This window comes from Ceratotherium simum, chromosome 7, assembly GCF_057802395.1.
Source record: "Ceratotherium simum simum isolate JZ-2026a chromosome 7, ASM5780239v1, whole genome shotgun sequence".
In the NCBI taxonomy this organism is placed as follows: Eukaryota; Metazoa; Chordata; class Mammalia; order Perissodactyla; family Rhinocerotidae; genus Ceratotherium; species Ceratotherium simum.
Genome location: NC_141906.1, coordinates 61,668,785 through 61,684,090, shown reverse-complemented (window position 1 = coordinate 61,684,090; position 15,306 = coordinate 61,668,785). Strand labels below are relative to the sequence as shown.

The following is a 15,306-nucleotide window of genomic DNA, read 5'->3' as shown; positions in this document are numbered from 1 at the left end:
CTAGTGTGGCCAAACTGAGAAAAAGAATGATGAAAAACGGGGGAGAGGAAGAAGGGCAGATGGGGCCAGATACTGCAGAACCTTTTAGGCTACGGTAACTAACGTAGATTCTATCCTAGTGAAATGGGAAGTTTTTCATGATGTGTTATGACAAATCACCCCCACTGCTGGGCTCAAGAAAAGAGGCAGATCAGCACAGTTCCAAGCATACAGTTACTGGACAGCCCCAAACAGTGACTGCAGGGAGGGACAACAGGACACGCTGGAGACATATTTTGGAAGCACAACTGACAGAAGCCGCTGATGGACTGGAGGTAGGGGATGGGTGAGAAGGAAGAATAAAAGATGCTCCCTAGTTGCAGGCCTGAACAGCCGAGTGATGCTCATTACTGATAGAAAAGACTCTAGGAAGGACAGGTTTCAGTGGGGGAAAAAAATCAAAAGCTGTCTAAATATGTTGACTTAAAAATGCCCTTGCAATTTCCAAGACGAGATATAAAATAGGAAGCTGGATCTGTAAGTCCAGGGCTCAAAGGAGAAGTCTGAGCTAACAATGTAAAGTTAAGAATTTATGGGCATCTAGGTGGGATTTAAGGTCACAGAAGAGATGAGATCACCTGAGGAGAAATCGTAGAGAGACTCTGTACTTCGTCAGTCTCGTTTGAGTACGAGGTTCATCTGTGAGTATGACTTAAGACAAGGGCAATATTTAGGAATTAATGAAATAGCTGCCCCTATAATGTCACTATAATAACCTCTTCTTTATAAAGATAACATTTCAGATTTCTTGATCTCATTTCTTTCATCTTTATTCTAGAAAGTGGCCTAGGCTTAACTCTATCTTTTGTGAACCTAGTTTAGCTTATCTCAAGTTTATATTTATATGCCAAAATTTCTGGACATGTTAAGATCCTTGATCTTTAAAGCTTCTCTTTTAAGTCTGCATAAGGAGTGCAGAATTCTTATCAAACTACTAAAGACTGTGCTGGCATTAAATTTTCTATATTTCTGGGGTATCAGGGAAAAGATCCTTTTAGTGGTTATCTTTTTGTGATGGGATTATAGGAAGTCCTTTTTTAATGTATTTTTAAAATTTGCTAAAATGAACGGTGAACTTGTATTAATAACTATGTTAACAATAACAGCTAACGTTTATTTTAAGCGCTTGCTTGGATTAACTTATTTGATCTTTAGAGCAGCCTGACAAGGTAGGAACAAATATTATTCCGATTTTACCCTTGAAAAGACAAGGTATGAAGAGGTTAGGTACCTAACCCAAGGCCACAAAGCTGGTGAAGCGGCGGAGCTGGGAAACAAACCCAGGCAGGAAGACCATTCTTAACCATCCCAACCAACAGCTTTCAAAATAAAATTTTTTTGTGACTTGCAGTATGAATTCCATTTTACATCATGACCCAGTACACATACACTTTGTAAAACAGCTAAACAAATATTTCATGAAATAATACCCTTGCAAAAGATGGTGTATTTTCATATATCCTGTTCTTTTTGATTTCTTTAAAATGCTAGTTGGGAGCTACTAAATTGATTTCATGACCCACTAATGGTTGCAACCCTCAGTTCGAAAAACATCACAGTCACTGCATACTGTGACCATCACGAATGATGAGAGAAAAAATATTTTTAAATTTTTAAAAAGATACTTTCAAATATTAAGATCACATATTTATGCTTTAATTTAAAAGAAATTAATGGAAAGCAACTCATGAAAATTATCTACTGCAAATAAAGTATTTTACATTATTTTGAGAAAAATGTACTTTTGTGTAAAATAGAGGTTGAAAGTTATTTGATGTTTAAAATTAATTTTCATTTTTTTGTCAAATAGCACATTTAAAGAGCTTTTGCTAACCAATAAAAACAAACAATACCTCATCAGAAAAACAGGCAAATAATTTGAACAATTTCCAAAACAAATAAACTTTACTCGGTAATTCCATCCCTGAGAATTTATTGCAAGAAAATTGTAAAACATATACACAGAAAAGTATTTCTGAGAATGTTCACCTTAAGGTTGTTTATAATAGCTGAAAACTGGAAGCCACCTAAATGTCCAAAGGAGGAAATGGGTCAAATAAACCATGGCAAATACATAGAATAGAAAAATGTGCAGCCGTTTAAAATGATGTTTACAAAAGAGTATTTATAAATGTCAGATATTCTCTCATGGTACATTCAATAGAAAAAAAAATGCGTTTAAACCAGTAACCTTATTTATGCGAGGGACTTGAGTCCCAAATTCTCACATAATTCGAAACTCAAGTCAAGACTCCCTTTCTCATAGAAATAAACGCAACGAGGGGCAGGGCAGGCGTGCAGACGATCGCAGCACTTCCAGCACTTTCAGTTACATAAACATCAGCCACTGCAGACTGAGGCACACGCCCTACAGTGCTGCGCCTGCCGCTCTCACCAGTCTTGGTTTCCAATACCCTTGTCCAAGAGATTTCTGTGAACTTGAAAATATTTCTGCTTCTTAAAATCATATTTTCTAAGCACCTCTGTCTATACAGTACCTACACCTAGGTTAACAGCACAGAAGGTCAGGGTGATTGTTTAACCTTCTTCATAGTGTCGCCAGGTTTAACTTCCATTCCAAAGTTATTGATTTGGGGGTATGTTTCAGCACTACACCACGACTTGATGCAAGTTTAGTTAACACTGTTATGGGACGTGAAAATTTAAATTTTTTCAGCAGCATAATAGTCACAAGTTCCAATGCACACCAACAACAGCACGGTTCACCTGCTCCTGTCAAAGACCAGGACATATTTCCATTTATCAGCTCAAGTGGCTCCACCACACAGCCTTAGCACAAACACAGCTTACAATTCACCATGACTGTCAGCTTCAAAATGATGAAAATCTCTTCATATTTTAAAAATGTGGATTCACACAATTCCAAAAGTTGTATATAATATGAAACTTTAATATTTTTATATTGCTCTTATTTTATGTAATTCACACTAGGATAAAATTTAACCACAATATATATGTTTTTAAAAGCATAAAAATGTTGTTAGTGGTGATGGAGAGTAGAACAATGGATGATTTTTATTTTACACACTTTTTAAATTTTCCAAAATTTTCTACAATGAACATGTATTGATTTTTTAATCAGAAAAAATGCTATTTTCTCTATTTATACAGATTTTATTTTGTATCCCAATTTTTTAACTGCAGTAAAATACACATAACATAAAATCTACCATTTTAGCCATTTTTAAGTGTACAATTCAGTGGCAATAAGTATGTTCATGATGTTGTGTAACCATCACCATTTCCAGAAATTTTTCATCATCCCAAACAGAAACTCTGTACCCATTCAACAATAACTCCCCATTCTTCCCTCTCTCCTCTATTCAACGTTCTGTTTCTATGAATTTGCCTATTCTAGGTACCTTATATAAGTAGAATTACAGAGTATTTGTTCTTTTGTGTGTGGCTTATTTCACTTAACACAATGTTTTCAAGGTTCATCCATGTTGCGACAAGTATCAGAATTTCATTCCTTTTTATGGTTGATTAATATTCCATTGTATGTATATACCACATTTTGTTTATCCATTCATCTACTGATGGACACTTGAGTTGTTTCTACCTTTTGGCTATTGTGAATAAGCTGCTATGAACACTGGTTTACAAGTATCTGTTTGAGTCTCTGCTTTCAATTCTTTTGGGTATATACCTAGGAGAAGAATTGCTGGATTATATGGTAATTCTATGTTCACCTTTCTGAGGAACCGCTGAACTGTTTTCCACAGCAGCTGCACCCTTTTACATTCTCACTAGCAATGCTTCAGGGCTCCAATTTCTCGTCATCCTTGCCAACACTTGTTATTTTCCATTTTTTTGACAATAGCCATCCTAAAGGTTGTGAAGTCGTATCTTATTGTGTACAAAGATCACTTTTATATAATAAAATAGACTAATGTAAATACTTATAAACTTTCTAGTGTCAGACACTGTTCTGAAGACATATATTAATTCATTTAATCCTTATAAAAGCCCTGTGAGGTGAGTACTAATTATTATCCTCATTCGACAGAGAATGAAAGTGGAACACAGGGAAGGTCAGTAACTTACTCGAGCCACAGGGTATTAAAGTAGTAAGTTACTATATAAAAAGTTAAAATATAGGAAAAGTGGAATGAAGATGACAAACTCACAATCAGATCAAGAAGAGACAACCAACATCAAACATCTCCTTCTAGTATATTTTCAATGCACTCTGAAAAATCAAAAGCAACTAAATACATTGTCTTTCACTTATAAGCATCTACCTACATTATTACAAATTCACTGTGAACATTATTCATAATGGATGCATACTATAACGTAGAAATGCCACCGTGGACTTAATTCCTATTGTTAGACATTTAGGTTGTCTCCTCTAATTTTTTTTTAAATACATTTTTAAAATAGGTAACCCATTCACGTAGTTCAAAATTCAAAAGTATAACAAGTCTTATAAGGCGCAGGCCCTGTGGCCTAGTGGTTCAAGTTCAGCGTGCTCCACTTCAGCAGCCGGGGTTTGTGGGTTCAGATCCCAGGCATGGACCTACACCACTCATCAGCCACGCTGCAATGGCGACCTACACACAAAATAGAGGAAGACTGGCATAGATGTTAGCTCAGGGCTAATCTTCCTCAAGCAAAAAAAAAAAAAAAAAAAGGAAGATTAGCAAAAAAAAAAAAAAAAGGAATATTGGCAAAAAAGTTTTATAACGAAAATCTTCCTCCTGCCTCCCCCCTACCAACAGGTAACCACTAATATTAGTTTTTAAGACTCCTTCCAGAGAATTTTTCCTTTTTTTAACACAGCCATATAATATCCCATTGGATGACTATGTAGTCCTCTATTGATGGGCATTTGGTTATTTCAAATTTTTTGCTGTTACAAATAGCTCTTTAGTAAATAGGCTAGTATATATGTCTTTTCCTAAAAATGAGATTGAATCTGTGGAGAAATCTATAGAAATAGATTTACTGGATCACAGCCTGGACATTAGCCTTCCACAGGGGCAGGAACAACGTTCACTATTTCTTTTACGTACCCTCAGAGTGGTGATGGCCCGCACACACGCAGACGTAAAGATGCCAAAGAACACCTCCACACAGTTTCCTTTAGGTCTTTGAACTTTTATAACAGCTGATTTAATGTCTGTGTCTAGTAAGTTCAACACCTGGGCCTCCTCAGGGACACTTTCTATTGACTGCTTTTGTTTTCCTGAGTATGGGCCACACTTTCCTGTTTCTTTGAGTGTCTTGAATTTTTTATTGCAAAGTGGACATTTTAAGTAATATAATGTGACCACTGCGGAAATCAGGATCACTGCCCTCTCCCCTGGGTTTGTTGTTGTTGCCGGCTTTTTGGTTGTTGTTGTTGTTGCTATTTGTTTCTCTGGCGACTTTCCTGGACTAATTCTCTAAGTCCATATTCCCTGTAGCGTGTGGCCACTGAAGTCTCTACTCAGTTAGCTTAGTGGTCAGCTAGACGACGGGGCAGAGGTTTCCCTCATTGCTTTGAACCAGTAAGTCTTCTACACTTCTCTGAGCAGCTCAGTGTGGGATTAGGCACATCTTCATCATTTGAGCAGTTTACATGTCTGCCATAGCTTTCACTTGTAGGGGACCTCAAAGTCAGGCAGAGATGAGAGATTGGGGCCCTCTTGGGTCTTTCCTGTACATGAGCACAGGCCTGCACATGTGCATGGCCTTCTAGATCCCCAGAGCTTTTCAAAGCCCACTATGGGCCATCTCATTCCCCAGATCTCCCTTTTTTTTTCTTTTTTTTTGTGAGGAAGACTGGCCATGAGCTAACATCTATTGCCAATCCTCCTCCTTTCTTTTCCCCAAAGCCCCAGTAGATAGTTGTATGTCATAGTTGCACATCCTTCTAGTTGCTGTATGTGGGACACAGCCTCAGCATGGCCGGAGAAGCGGTACGTCGGTGCGCGCCCGGGATCCGAACCTGGGCCGCCAGTAGCGGAGCGCGCACACTTAACCCCTAAGCCACGGGGCCCGCCTCTAGATCTCCCTTTTAAATTTTTGGCCAGGCTCTTGTTTGCCCCCACCTGTATGACAGCCTCAGGCAGCTACAATGTTAAACAACTGCAGGTAATTATTTTAGACAAAAGCCCTCGAGATAGAGCTTTTCACACAGAGCAATCTCTAAGGCAGGTCAAATAATAGCTCCCTGGGATGGAGCTTTTCCAGGAAGCTGCGAGACAAGTGACAACATTCTGAAGACAGGGCTGAGGAACTCAAACCCAGTCTGCCCCTCCAAGCGGCTGCAAGGCTGATGGTTTTTAAGGCTACGGTGGAAGTGGGGGCAGGAGGATGAGAGGACGCCAAGTTAAAATGCCACAAATCCTACTGTTCCTACAAAGGCAGGCACTGTGCTAAGCACTTCACGTCCAACATCCCATTTAACCTTCAACAACCCTATGAGGTTAGAACTATTATAATCCTATTTTTCAAAAGGAGGAAACTGAGGCATACAGATGTTAAAGTAGCCTGTTCCAGGTCTCATGGCTAGTAAGTGACAATGTTGGTTTACGAACCATAATCTGTGATTCCAGTTTATTCTCAATTACTGTGCTATGTACTACTTTTCATTTGTGAGAGAATAATTCAGAGAAACTATGTTCAGTTAAAAGTATAGCTGAATATGAACTCGTGAGGGAGATCAATTATATATGAATTTTATAGAATATGTCATACATAAATTATCAATGAGGTTTTTCCCTAAACGAGTCATTCTTAACCACGGTATACATCTGAATCACGTGGAGCTTTTACAAAATACACCTGCACAACTTCCCTCTCTCCCTGTACTACCTGGGATGGACACAGATGTCGGTACTTTTAAAAGTTCTGCATAGATTCTCAAACTCAATCCCAGCCAAGAACCACTGCATTAGACTAAAAAACTCCTTAAAATCAGAACAATATCAACTATTTCATCACCTAATTTATATAGCAGGTGTTCATGCAGGAAAGATGATTCTTAGCCAAAACGGCATAAAGGAAAAAGCAGAGTGTTAGGAGGTAGAGAGACTTTGGTTTGAATCTCAGCCCTCTTGCTACATGTACGACCCAGAGAAAATTAACATCTCTGAACCTTGGTTTCTTCATCTATAAAACATAGGTTTAAAAAAAATATCTATCTCTTAGAGTTGTTACAATAATAGATAACTTATGCTGGAATGTAGTATGCACTCAAATGGTAGTTGTTGTTATTAACCCTGAAACTGAGCTTAGATTCAGAAATTCAGCAAATATTATTGAGTGTCAACTCTGGACAAAGTCTACTCTGTGACGATATCTGAGTGATAAGAGTCTTCTAAGAACTCACAATTTAATAATGAAGAGGCATTCTCTCTAAAAAGGGTAACTGTGAGGAGCATTAACATAGAGAGGTATATTTAATATATCTTGGGAAAATGGAGGAGGAGAAATAATTCTGATCTGGAAAGGGTTCTTAAAAGTGCAATGTGAACCATGCCCCAAAAGAAGCATAGTCAGATATGCTCCTTGGACCTTATCGCAGACCAATGGTTCTCAAGCTTTAACATGCATCAAAATCACAAGGAGGGCTTGTTAAAACACCCATTGCTGGGCCCTATCCCAGACTTTCTGATTCAGTAGGTCTGGAGTAGGGCCTGAGAATCTGCATTTCCCAAGTGACACTGATGCTAACGGTTAAGGGAACCCTCTTTGAGAACCACCGTTCTAGACAGAGAGGGTGCTTGAGCAAAACTGACAAGTGATTTACAGGGTGTTCTTGAGCTGTAAGATGACAGTTTCTGGGACATGGGCTTTGTGTAAGTGGTTATAGAATATGCTCAGAAGTATAGAAATGAAAATAAAACACTTCCTTCTCTAACAAAAGGGAGATAAATTACCATTCCTAGGAAGGTGAGCTGACATTCAAGACTATGTATGGTGATGGGTGTTAACTAGATTTACTGTGGTGATCATTTCACAATATATACAAATATCAAATCATTATGTTGTACACCCTGAAACTAATATAACGTTATATCAATTATATCTCAATAAAAATAAAATAGTAAGTAAAATAAAACTCACTTAAAACAAAAAAAAATTGCATAAGTTCAATCTAATCAAGAAAACATCAGTCAAATCCAAATTGAGGGACATTTACAAAATAACTTACCATCACTTTTCCAAAGTATCAAGGTCATGAAAAAGAAGAAAAGACTGAGGAAATGTCACAGATTGAGGGAGACTAAGGAGATATGGTAACTAAATGTAATGCAGTGTGGAATCCTGGATTAAATCCCAAAACAGAAAGACATTAGTGGGAAAATTAGTAAAATTCTATACGTCTGCAGTTTCATAACTATTGAACCAATGTTAATTTCTGGGTTTTGATTATTGTACATAATATACAATACATATACATATACATATATAACAATAGTTATATAAACTATTAACAGTAGGGGAAGCTGAATGAATATTACACGACTCTCTGTACTATTTTTGCAACTTTTCTGTAGATCTAAGATTATTTCAAAATAAAAAGTTAAAAAAAAAGACTAGGTTAAAACTATGTAACTACCCCCTCTGTGATATGACATTTATTATCTCTAACCTGGTATCTTTCAACTCCACTCGCTACTCCCAGCTTTGCATCACACAGGTAATCAATCAGTAAGATAACGAGGCAACAGACTTTTGAGCACATAACTAACTAAATGCACAAAGAATAGAAACACAGTGTCACTCATTCTTTATCAATGTGAATATAATACTAACACCTCCTGAATTTTAATATTTTACTTAGCATGCTATAGGTTAAAATTCTTCAAAGAAACAACAAGTTGAAATCTATTCAGTAGTTTCACTTACAAATTTTAAGGAACATTCCATACTCACCAAAACCATCAATATCTAGATTATTTTCAAGCACAACATCTAGTAGAGAGTCACCAACTTTTCCTTTGGCTGTTAATGTTTCACCATCGCGGTTTATAAAGTGGACTGTTATTTTATCTTCTGAGCTGGAAAACGAAGCATTCTTTTGTTATTTTTAGTAATTTCAAAAGATACTTTAAAGTAATTGTTTTAAAAACCTAAGGTCAAATAAATGGGATTGTGTGTGTGTGTGTGCACGCACACACAAATATGCTCTTTTATAGTATTTTCTTTTCTTTCCAAAGTTTACTTGGGAAGAAGGCACCACAAATCAGAGGCATGTCTACCTACCCACCTACCAGGAGGGAAGCTCTACGACCTTAAAGGAAACAGCAACGACATCACTATCAAGGCCACTGCAGTATGCGTCTCCCCAGTGGTCATGGTCACAGGTCACAGTTATGTGAACACATTTAGCAATCATCACTCATGAAGTCTACTTCGCTCTCACATAGCTCTCTGTAAACAATGTCCCTATGACTGCGCCCCTAAAAGATTAGACCACGGGGGTGGAGAGCTATCTCTAAAGCAAATCGTTCTGCTATCAATAAGGCAACTGTGCAAGTGTCTCATAGGCACTGCTGCTGAGAGGCAGCAGTTAAGATAGTCTTCTGAGTATTTAAACATTTCATTTTGGTCCAGTGTGTACTCAAAAATCAAAAGGACTAGAAAAGGTTTTTATTTGCTTGAATCTGTGGGAAGATAAATATAATACTTGCTTACATGTTCTACTATAGGATTTTGTATTATCTCTCAGTTAGCTGACTTAACTTTCTTCCCCATCTCACAAACATCCAAAATTTGGGAAAAGAAATTATAGTAACAACTAGATCTTTCTCCTCCACCACTGGTCATCTTAATTTTTACCGCACAAATGAAAAGACACACTTCAGCTTAAAACAATTAGTTGTAATTTTCACTACTGCCAAGAGATGGTAATAGTCCATCAAAGAAACTTTGTTTAATGTAGGTAAAACCTAGAATTACATAACTTCAAAACTATAAACATCTTGCAAATTATCAAGTCCAATTATCTCATTTCACAAATGAGGCAAGTGCAGCCCCTATCGGATAATGAATTCCCTGATAATTCAATGCTGAAGAAAGAGGATTCTGTTAATTAAAAATTACCAGAAGTGTGTGTGTGTGTGTGTGTGTGTAAGAAAGAGAGAGGAAGAGAAAGAGAGAATGTCCCTCAAAAGGGTCTATGGTCTCCAACTTCTTTTCACAGCAAAAAATGCTTTAAAAACAAATATCCTCAAACATTATTCATGATTTTCAACTAGATGCCATTTTTTCAAGGTAAAATGGCTGAAAATGAAGATACTCTGGAGGCAGGGAGACCACTTTGGAGATTATTGAAAGAGCATAAACTAAGCAAGGATGTAGGAGACACTGACCTAAGAGATATTCAAGACGTAGAATTAAAAGGTTTCGGTGACCATCTATATAAGGTGGACTGAGAGAGAGGGAAGAAATAACGTTAAAATTTCCAGCTTGATGGGGCCGGCCCAGCGGTTAAGTGCGCTCCGCTTTGGCAGCCCAGGGTTCGCCGGTTGGATCCCAGGCACGCACCAACGCACCGCTTGTCAAGCCATGCTGTGGTGGCATCCCATATGAAGCAGAGGCAGATGGGCATGGATGTTAGCCCAGGGCCGGTGTTCCTCAGCAGAAAAGAGGAGGATTGGCATCGGATGTTAGCTCAGGGCTGATCTTCCTCACAAAAAAAAAAAAAAAAAAAAATTTCCAGCTCGGACAATTAAGGGGTACAGTTTAACCTAGGGTTACCAAAGAAGGAGGAGCTTTGGGAAAGATGAAAATGAGTTAAAGTTTAGACCTGTTTAATTTAACAATAGCAAAAAACAGATGAGACTGTCCAGAAGCCAGAGGGAAATACGGGTCTCAGCTCAGCAGAGCAGTCTAGAGATTTGACATCAACAGACGCCTGGTGGCTCAAGCTACAAGAAGTACAACAGCAGAAACTGCATTGTTTATACACACTACTGAAAGCCAGAGGCTTCAGGATTGCTGTTCTTCTGGAGCACTCTAGAGCTAAGCTTACAGCAAAGGAATTCAAACTCTTGGACATCAGACTCCTCTTCTGTAAAAACAGGGTAACAATGGATGCAAAATACAAACCTGACACAGAGTTGAGTTCAACAAACACTGATGAGTATCTTTTTTTAAAGCCCCAGGCATTTTGCTGCTAAGAAGCCTGAACAGCTGCGATGTAGTAAAGCTGTACAGCCACAGAAAAAACTCAGAGTAAGAGTAATAATAGGTTTACCAAAGGACAGGAGAAGCAGCAGAAATGAGAGAGGAAAGGTAATTCTTCAGTTGAAAAAGTATGGAATGTAAGAATCAAAAGATGTAGATTCTAGCCCTGGTTCTGACATATACTCATGAGATGACCATGGAACCCACTTACTTCCTTATGAGTAAGATGGGGACAACAGTGACTTCACTAAGCTGCCAAGAGAATTAAAGCATTATACATGTCCTTTTCGCAAGTAACTGTATCCATTCACCGTTAACAATTGGTGTTGGTGGGTTTTGTAGACTTTTTTCCTCTAGTTCTAAGAACTAGCAAAAAGCTTTTCACTGTTCCCAAGAAGGATAAGATTTCATGCACTGGGAAATAAATATGATCCTTCTAAATCCTCTATCACCATCAATTAATCAGTCAGCACCACAAACAACTGGTTTCTTCACTTGTTACTCTTTACTCACTGCCATTTATTCTGCTCAACCACAGCAAATATTTTAATAAAGCTGTCAGGGGGTGCTGTGGTCAAGTTCTTAACAGATTTTGATATCGGCTCAAGACAAGGTTGACATAAGGGAAGCCATATTGTAGAAAAGAAACCCTATTGTAACTTTGACTGACCTCTGACTAACCAGCTGGATATGCGCCCTCCAGGAGATCTAACTGCTCTAGATTTTACAACCCCTACTTGTGCATGTACCTCCCAGCTGTGATAAGATGATAACTTTGTTCTTCTGAATTCCTCAGCAATGTGATGACCCCTCAACTGGCTGATAGCCATCATCCATGAAAATTGAAAGATCTGGTGTGGCAACTCCCAGTCTGTAACATCAGAGGGTCAACGTTCCTAACCTCCTCCCCTATAACCCACCGGCCTGTATAACTGCTTCAAGATTTTGTGCCCCCTTAAGATGGTTCTTTTGGACATTAGTCGGCCATCTTCCCCCTTGCTAACAAGGTGTAATAAACTACCCTTTCTCTGCCACCATCTTGCCTCTTGATGATTGGCTTTTGTCTCGCGGGGAGCAGATCGTGCCCTTTGTGCAGTAACAGTTTCTGAACAGGAGGGGAGTTATAGCTGCTGATGCCCACCCTTTCACTATATAGGGTAGCCTAGGGCAGTCGGTCCAAGAAAAGGGCCTTGTCTAGGGCTCCCTGCTTCCATAGCCACCCTCACTCTTCCAAATGACTCTACAGGTTAAAGAATTATCAACTATTATGGTGCTCAAAAGACAAAAAAAAAAACTACTTGAGTTCTAGTCCTAGTTTTGCCAGCTACTTAATACTAAATTTTTATTCCCATCTATCTACCCCACCTACCTCACAGATTTTCCTAAGAGTCAAGTGAAATAATATATGTAGAAACCCTTTGCAAACTAAATCACTACAAAATATAAAGTATTGTGTCAGGGTATTTTGGAGTAAAAGGAGTTTTTCAACTCTCAATTACTGATAAATTACCTAAATGTTAAACTTAAAAGACATAACTACAGCTTCTAGACTGCTCTGTCCAATTGACCTCTGTGCAATAACAGAGATGTTCTATACCTGTGATGTTCAACACAGTAGCTACCAGCCACATGTGGCTACTGAGTACTTGAAATGCGACCAGCGCAACTGGGAAAATGAACATTTAATTTTATTTAACTTTATCTTAAAGAGCCACATGTGGTTGCTGATAACTGTACTGGACAGTACAAGTTTCAGATGATAAAAGCTGGAAAGTCTAATCGTAGCTCCAAAGTCTGTGATAAGAAGCACAAGGCCATCAACTGAAACTGTGCCAATGGGGGGGAGGAGGGCAGGATTAGGAGGGAAGAGAACAGATGTGCTTCCCTTCAAGACAATTTGATACATCCAAATTCAAACAATCAACTTGAGAGAGAGAATTCCCATTTACAAAAGTATTCATGTTCTCTTAAACACTAGTTACACAAATATGTTCAATATACGTCCCAATTGATACACAATTTTTCAAGAATGCATCCATAGTAGAAAGCAAGGCATCCACGCAGAGGGAGGTCAAAGGCACGGAAGTATAGGGGAAATATGGACAAATACATCTGGTTTGCCTTCTCTGTTATCTCCCTCACAGTTCACAAAACAAAAATTTATTAAGCAACCACTACATAATAGGATTAAGGGGGGAAAGATGAATAAGTCCTAGACCCTATTCTCAGGGGCCTTATCAAGAAGAAACTAGAAAAAGCACATACAAATCCAACACTCTCTCCCTCCAGTTCTTGCTTCCTGCTACATGACAGCAGGGGGTCAGAGGGCTGTTCTGAGGTCGGCATTATATAAGGTTCCACCCTGTTGCTATACTCTGAAATTATCAGTAAACTTTCTCTCTATTATATCTAAGGGGATTGTTGTCTTTGAAAAACAAATATGCCCAAGAATATAAAACTTCAACATATTTGGGGGAAATTTTTTCACATCTCTTTCAACATTTAATACAAAACACTCAACACTGTGGGCCTAAAAGGAAGCGGCTGCTGCTAACAGGTGGCATCTACGGAGCCGTCATTGTTTGCCAGACACAAGATTACCGGCATTACCTGTATTATCTCATTTATTCTTCAAATAACCCCACGAAGCCTATACTATTGTTATCCTCCACTTACAGATCGGGGAACTCAAATTTACAGAGACTGAGGAAGTCAGACAAGGTAGACAGTAAGTGCCAAAGTCCACTTGAAAACCCTGCCTTGCCACTCCAACGCAGGGGCTTGTAACCCTGTATCAACCAGAAGAGAGCATACAGGCAAGCACAGGGGATAGAGTGGGTGTATTCTAAACGGACATTACCCTGACAATGAATTACAGACAGAATGTCCTAACAGAACAGGAGAAAGGCCCAGAAAGAAATGGCTGGCCGGGACGTCAGTGGGGAGTATCTAACGAAGGTCACTGCAGGTACCTGGCAGAGCAAAGGTCACATCCGAGCAAATCGCATGGACAACCAGCGGCAGCAGAGCGCCCGACTTTCCTGAGGGCATAGGAGGCGCCAGGAAAGGGAGATTGGGGGTCCCAGGTCCCCGTTTCCCGCCAGGCGTCTGTGGTTTGGAAAGAAAACTTCCAGCGTAACAGAGGGGAGGCAGCGACGGCACCGCGACCAGACAGAGCCGCCAGGAGCACCCCGGAGAAGGCGGAGCGAGAGGCTGGCCGTCCCGCGCGTGCGCCCGGGAAAAGCCAGCGCAACCAGAAACCGGGCCGAGGGAGCGCGGCCGCCCGGCGAGGGACCCCCGGCCGCCCGCGCGCGCCGACCCACGCTCACCTGCTCCGCGCCCGCGCCGACGTGCTCAGCGACCGGGCAGCCCCCGCGCCGCCGCCCAGGCCCAGCTCGGCGCTCCCGCGCGGCCTCGGGCTCCCTGGGAGGCCCCCGGCTCCCGCGCGGGGTCCGGCGAGGAGCAGCCACCGATGGGCCGCGCCGCCGAGGACCGTGGAGGCGGCCCGCAGCAGCCGCACGCTCCCCGCGGCGGCCATAGCCGGCGGTCGGGTACAACCGGACGCGACGCAGGCCGCACAGCAGCGGCCACGAGGGCGAGCGGACGGCTGCGCAGGCGCCTGACGGCCGAAAGCTGCGGCAAGGGGCGCGGGGGGCTGGGTTCCGGCCGAGGCCAGCTCCGTGCCGCGCGCCGCCCGGGTGACCTATAAATCCATTACCCGCCCAAGTGCACCCATTCTCCCCGCGCGTTCCCACGCCTTCCGGAAGGGTTTTTCCTTAGGGGGCGGGGCCAAGCGCTTTGCTCTTTCACCTACTGATCTGGTTTTTTCTTAACCTTGCTGCTTTGTTAGCGGTTAAAGCTGCCACGCAGGATCAATAAATATTAAAAGGTAGCTGAACGTCTGACGGGAAGATACAGTAAAACAACTCCCAGTTATCTAAACCACTTCCTTCTGTTCTGCACTTCCCCCCCACCTCCTTCCAGTTAAAAAAACAAGATGGGAGATTGTCATCTTGGAGTTCAAATTAGAGTAAAAGGGAGTTCTGGGCATTGTCAAACAAGGACAGTAGGAAATTTCAGAATGCCAGTAGGCGTGATACACGGGAATAATGATGACTA

General features: G+C 40.5%; 1 protein-coding gene across 2 annotated transcripts in view; it reads right to left on the bottom strand.

Moving 5' to 3' along the window:
- FDX1 (ferredoxin 1) overlaps nt 1–14,893 on the bottom strand; it is a 32,536-nt gene extending 17,643 nt beyond the window's left edge. Inside the window, exons 1-2 of one of the 2 annotated variants that reach the window (XM_087433674.1) lie at nt 14,517–14,893; nt 8,932–9,056 (exon numbers count right to left, since the gene is read on the bottom strand). In XM_087433674.1, the coding sequence (XP_087289800.1) occupies nt 8,932–9,056; nt 14,517–14,725 (334 nt within the window). In that variant the 5' untranslated portion in view covers nt 14,726–14,893. The remainder of the gene's footprint in view (nt 1–8,931; nt 9,057–14,516) is intronic. The other variant, XM_014785182.2, reaches the window with a different exon arrangement.
- Nucleotides 14,894–15,306: the final 413 nt, after the last annotated feature.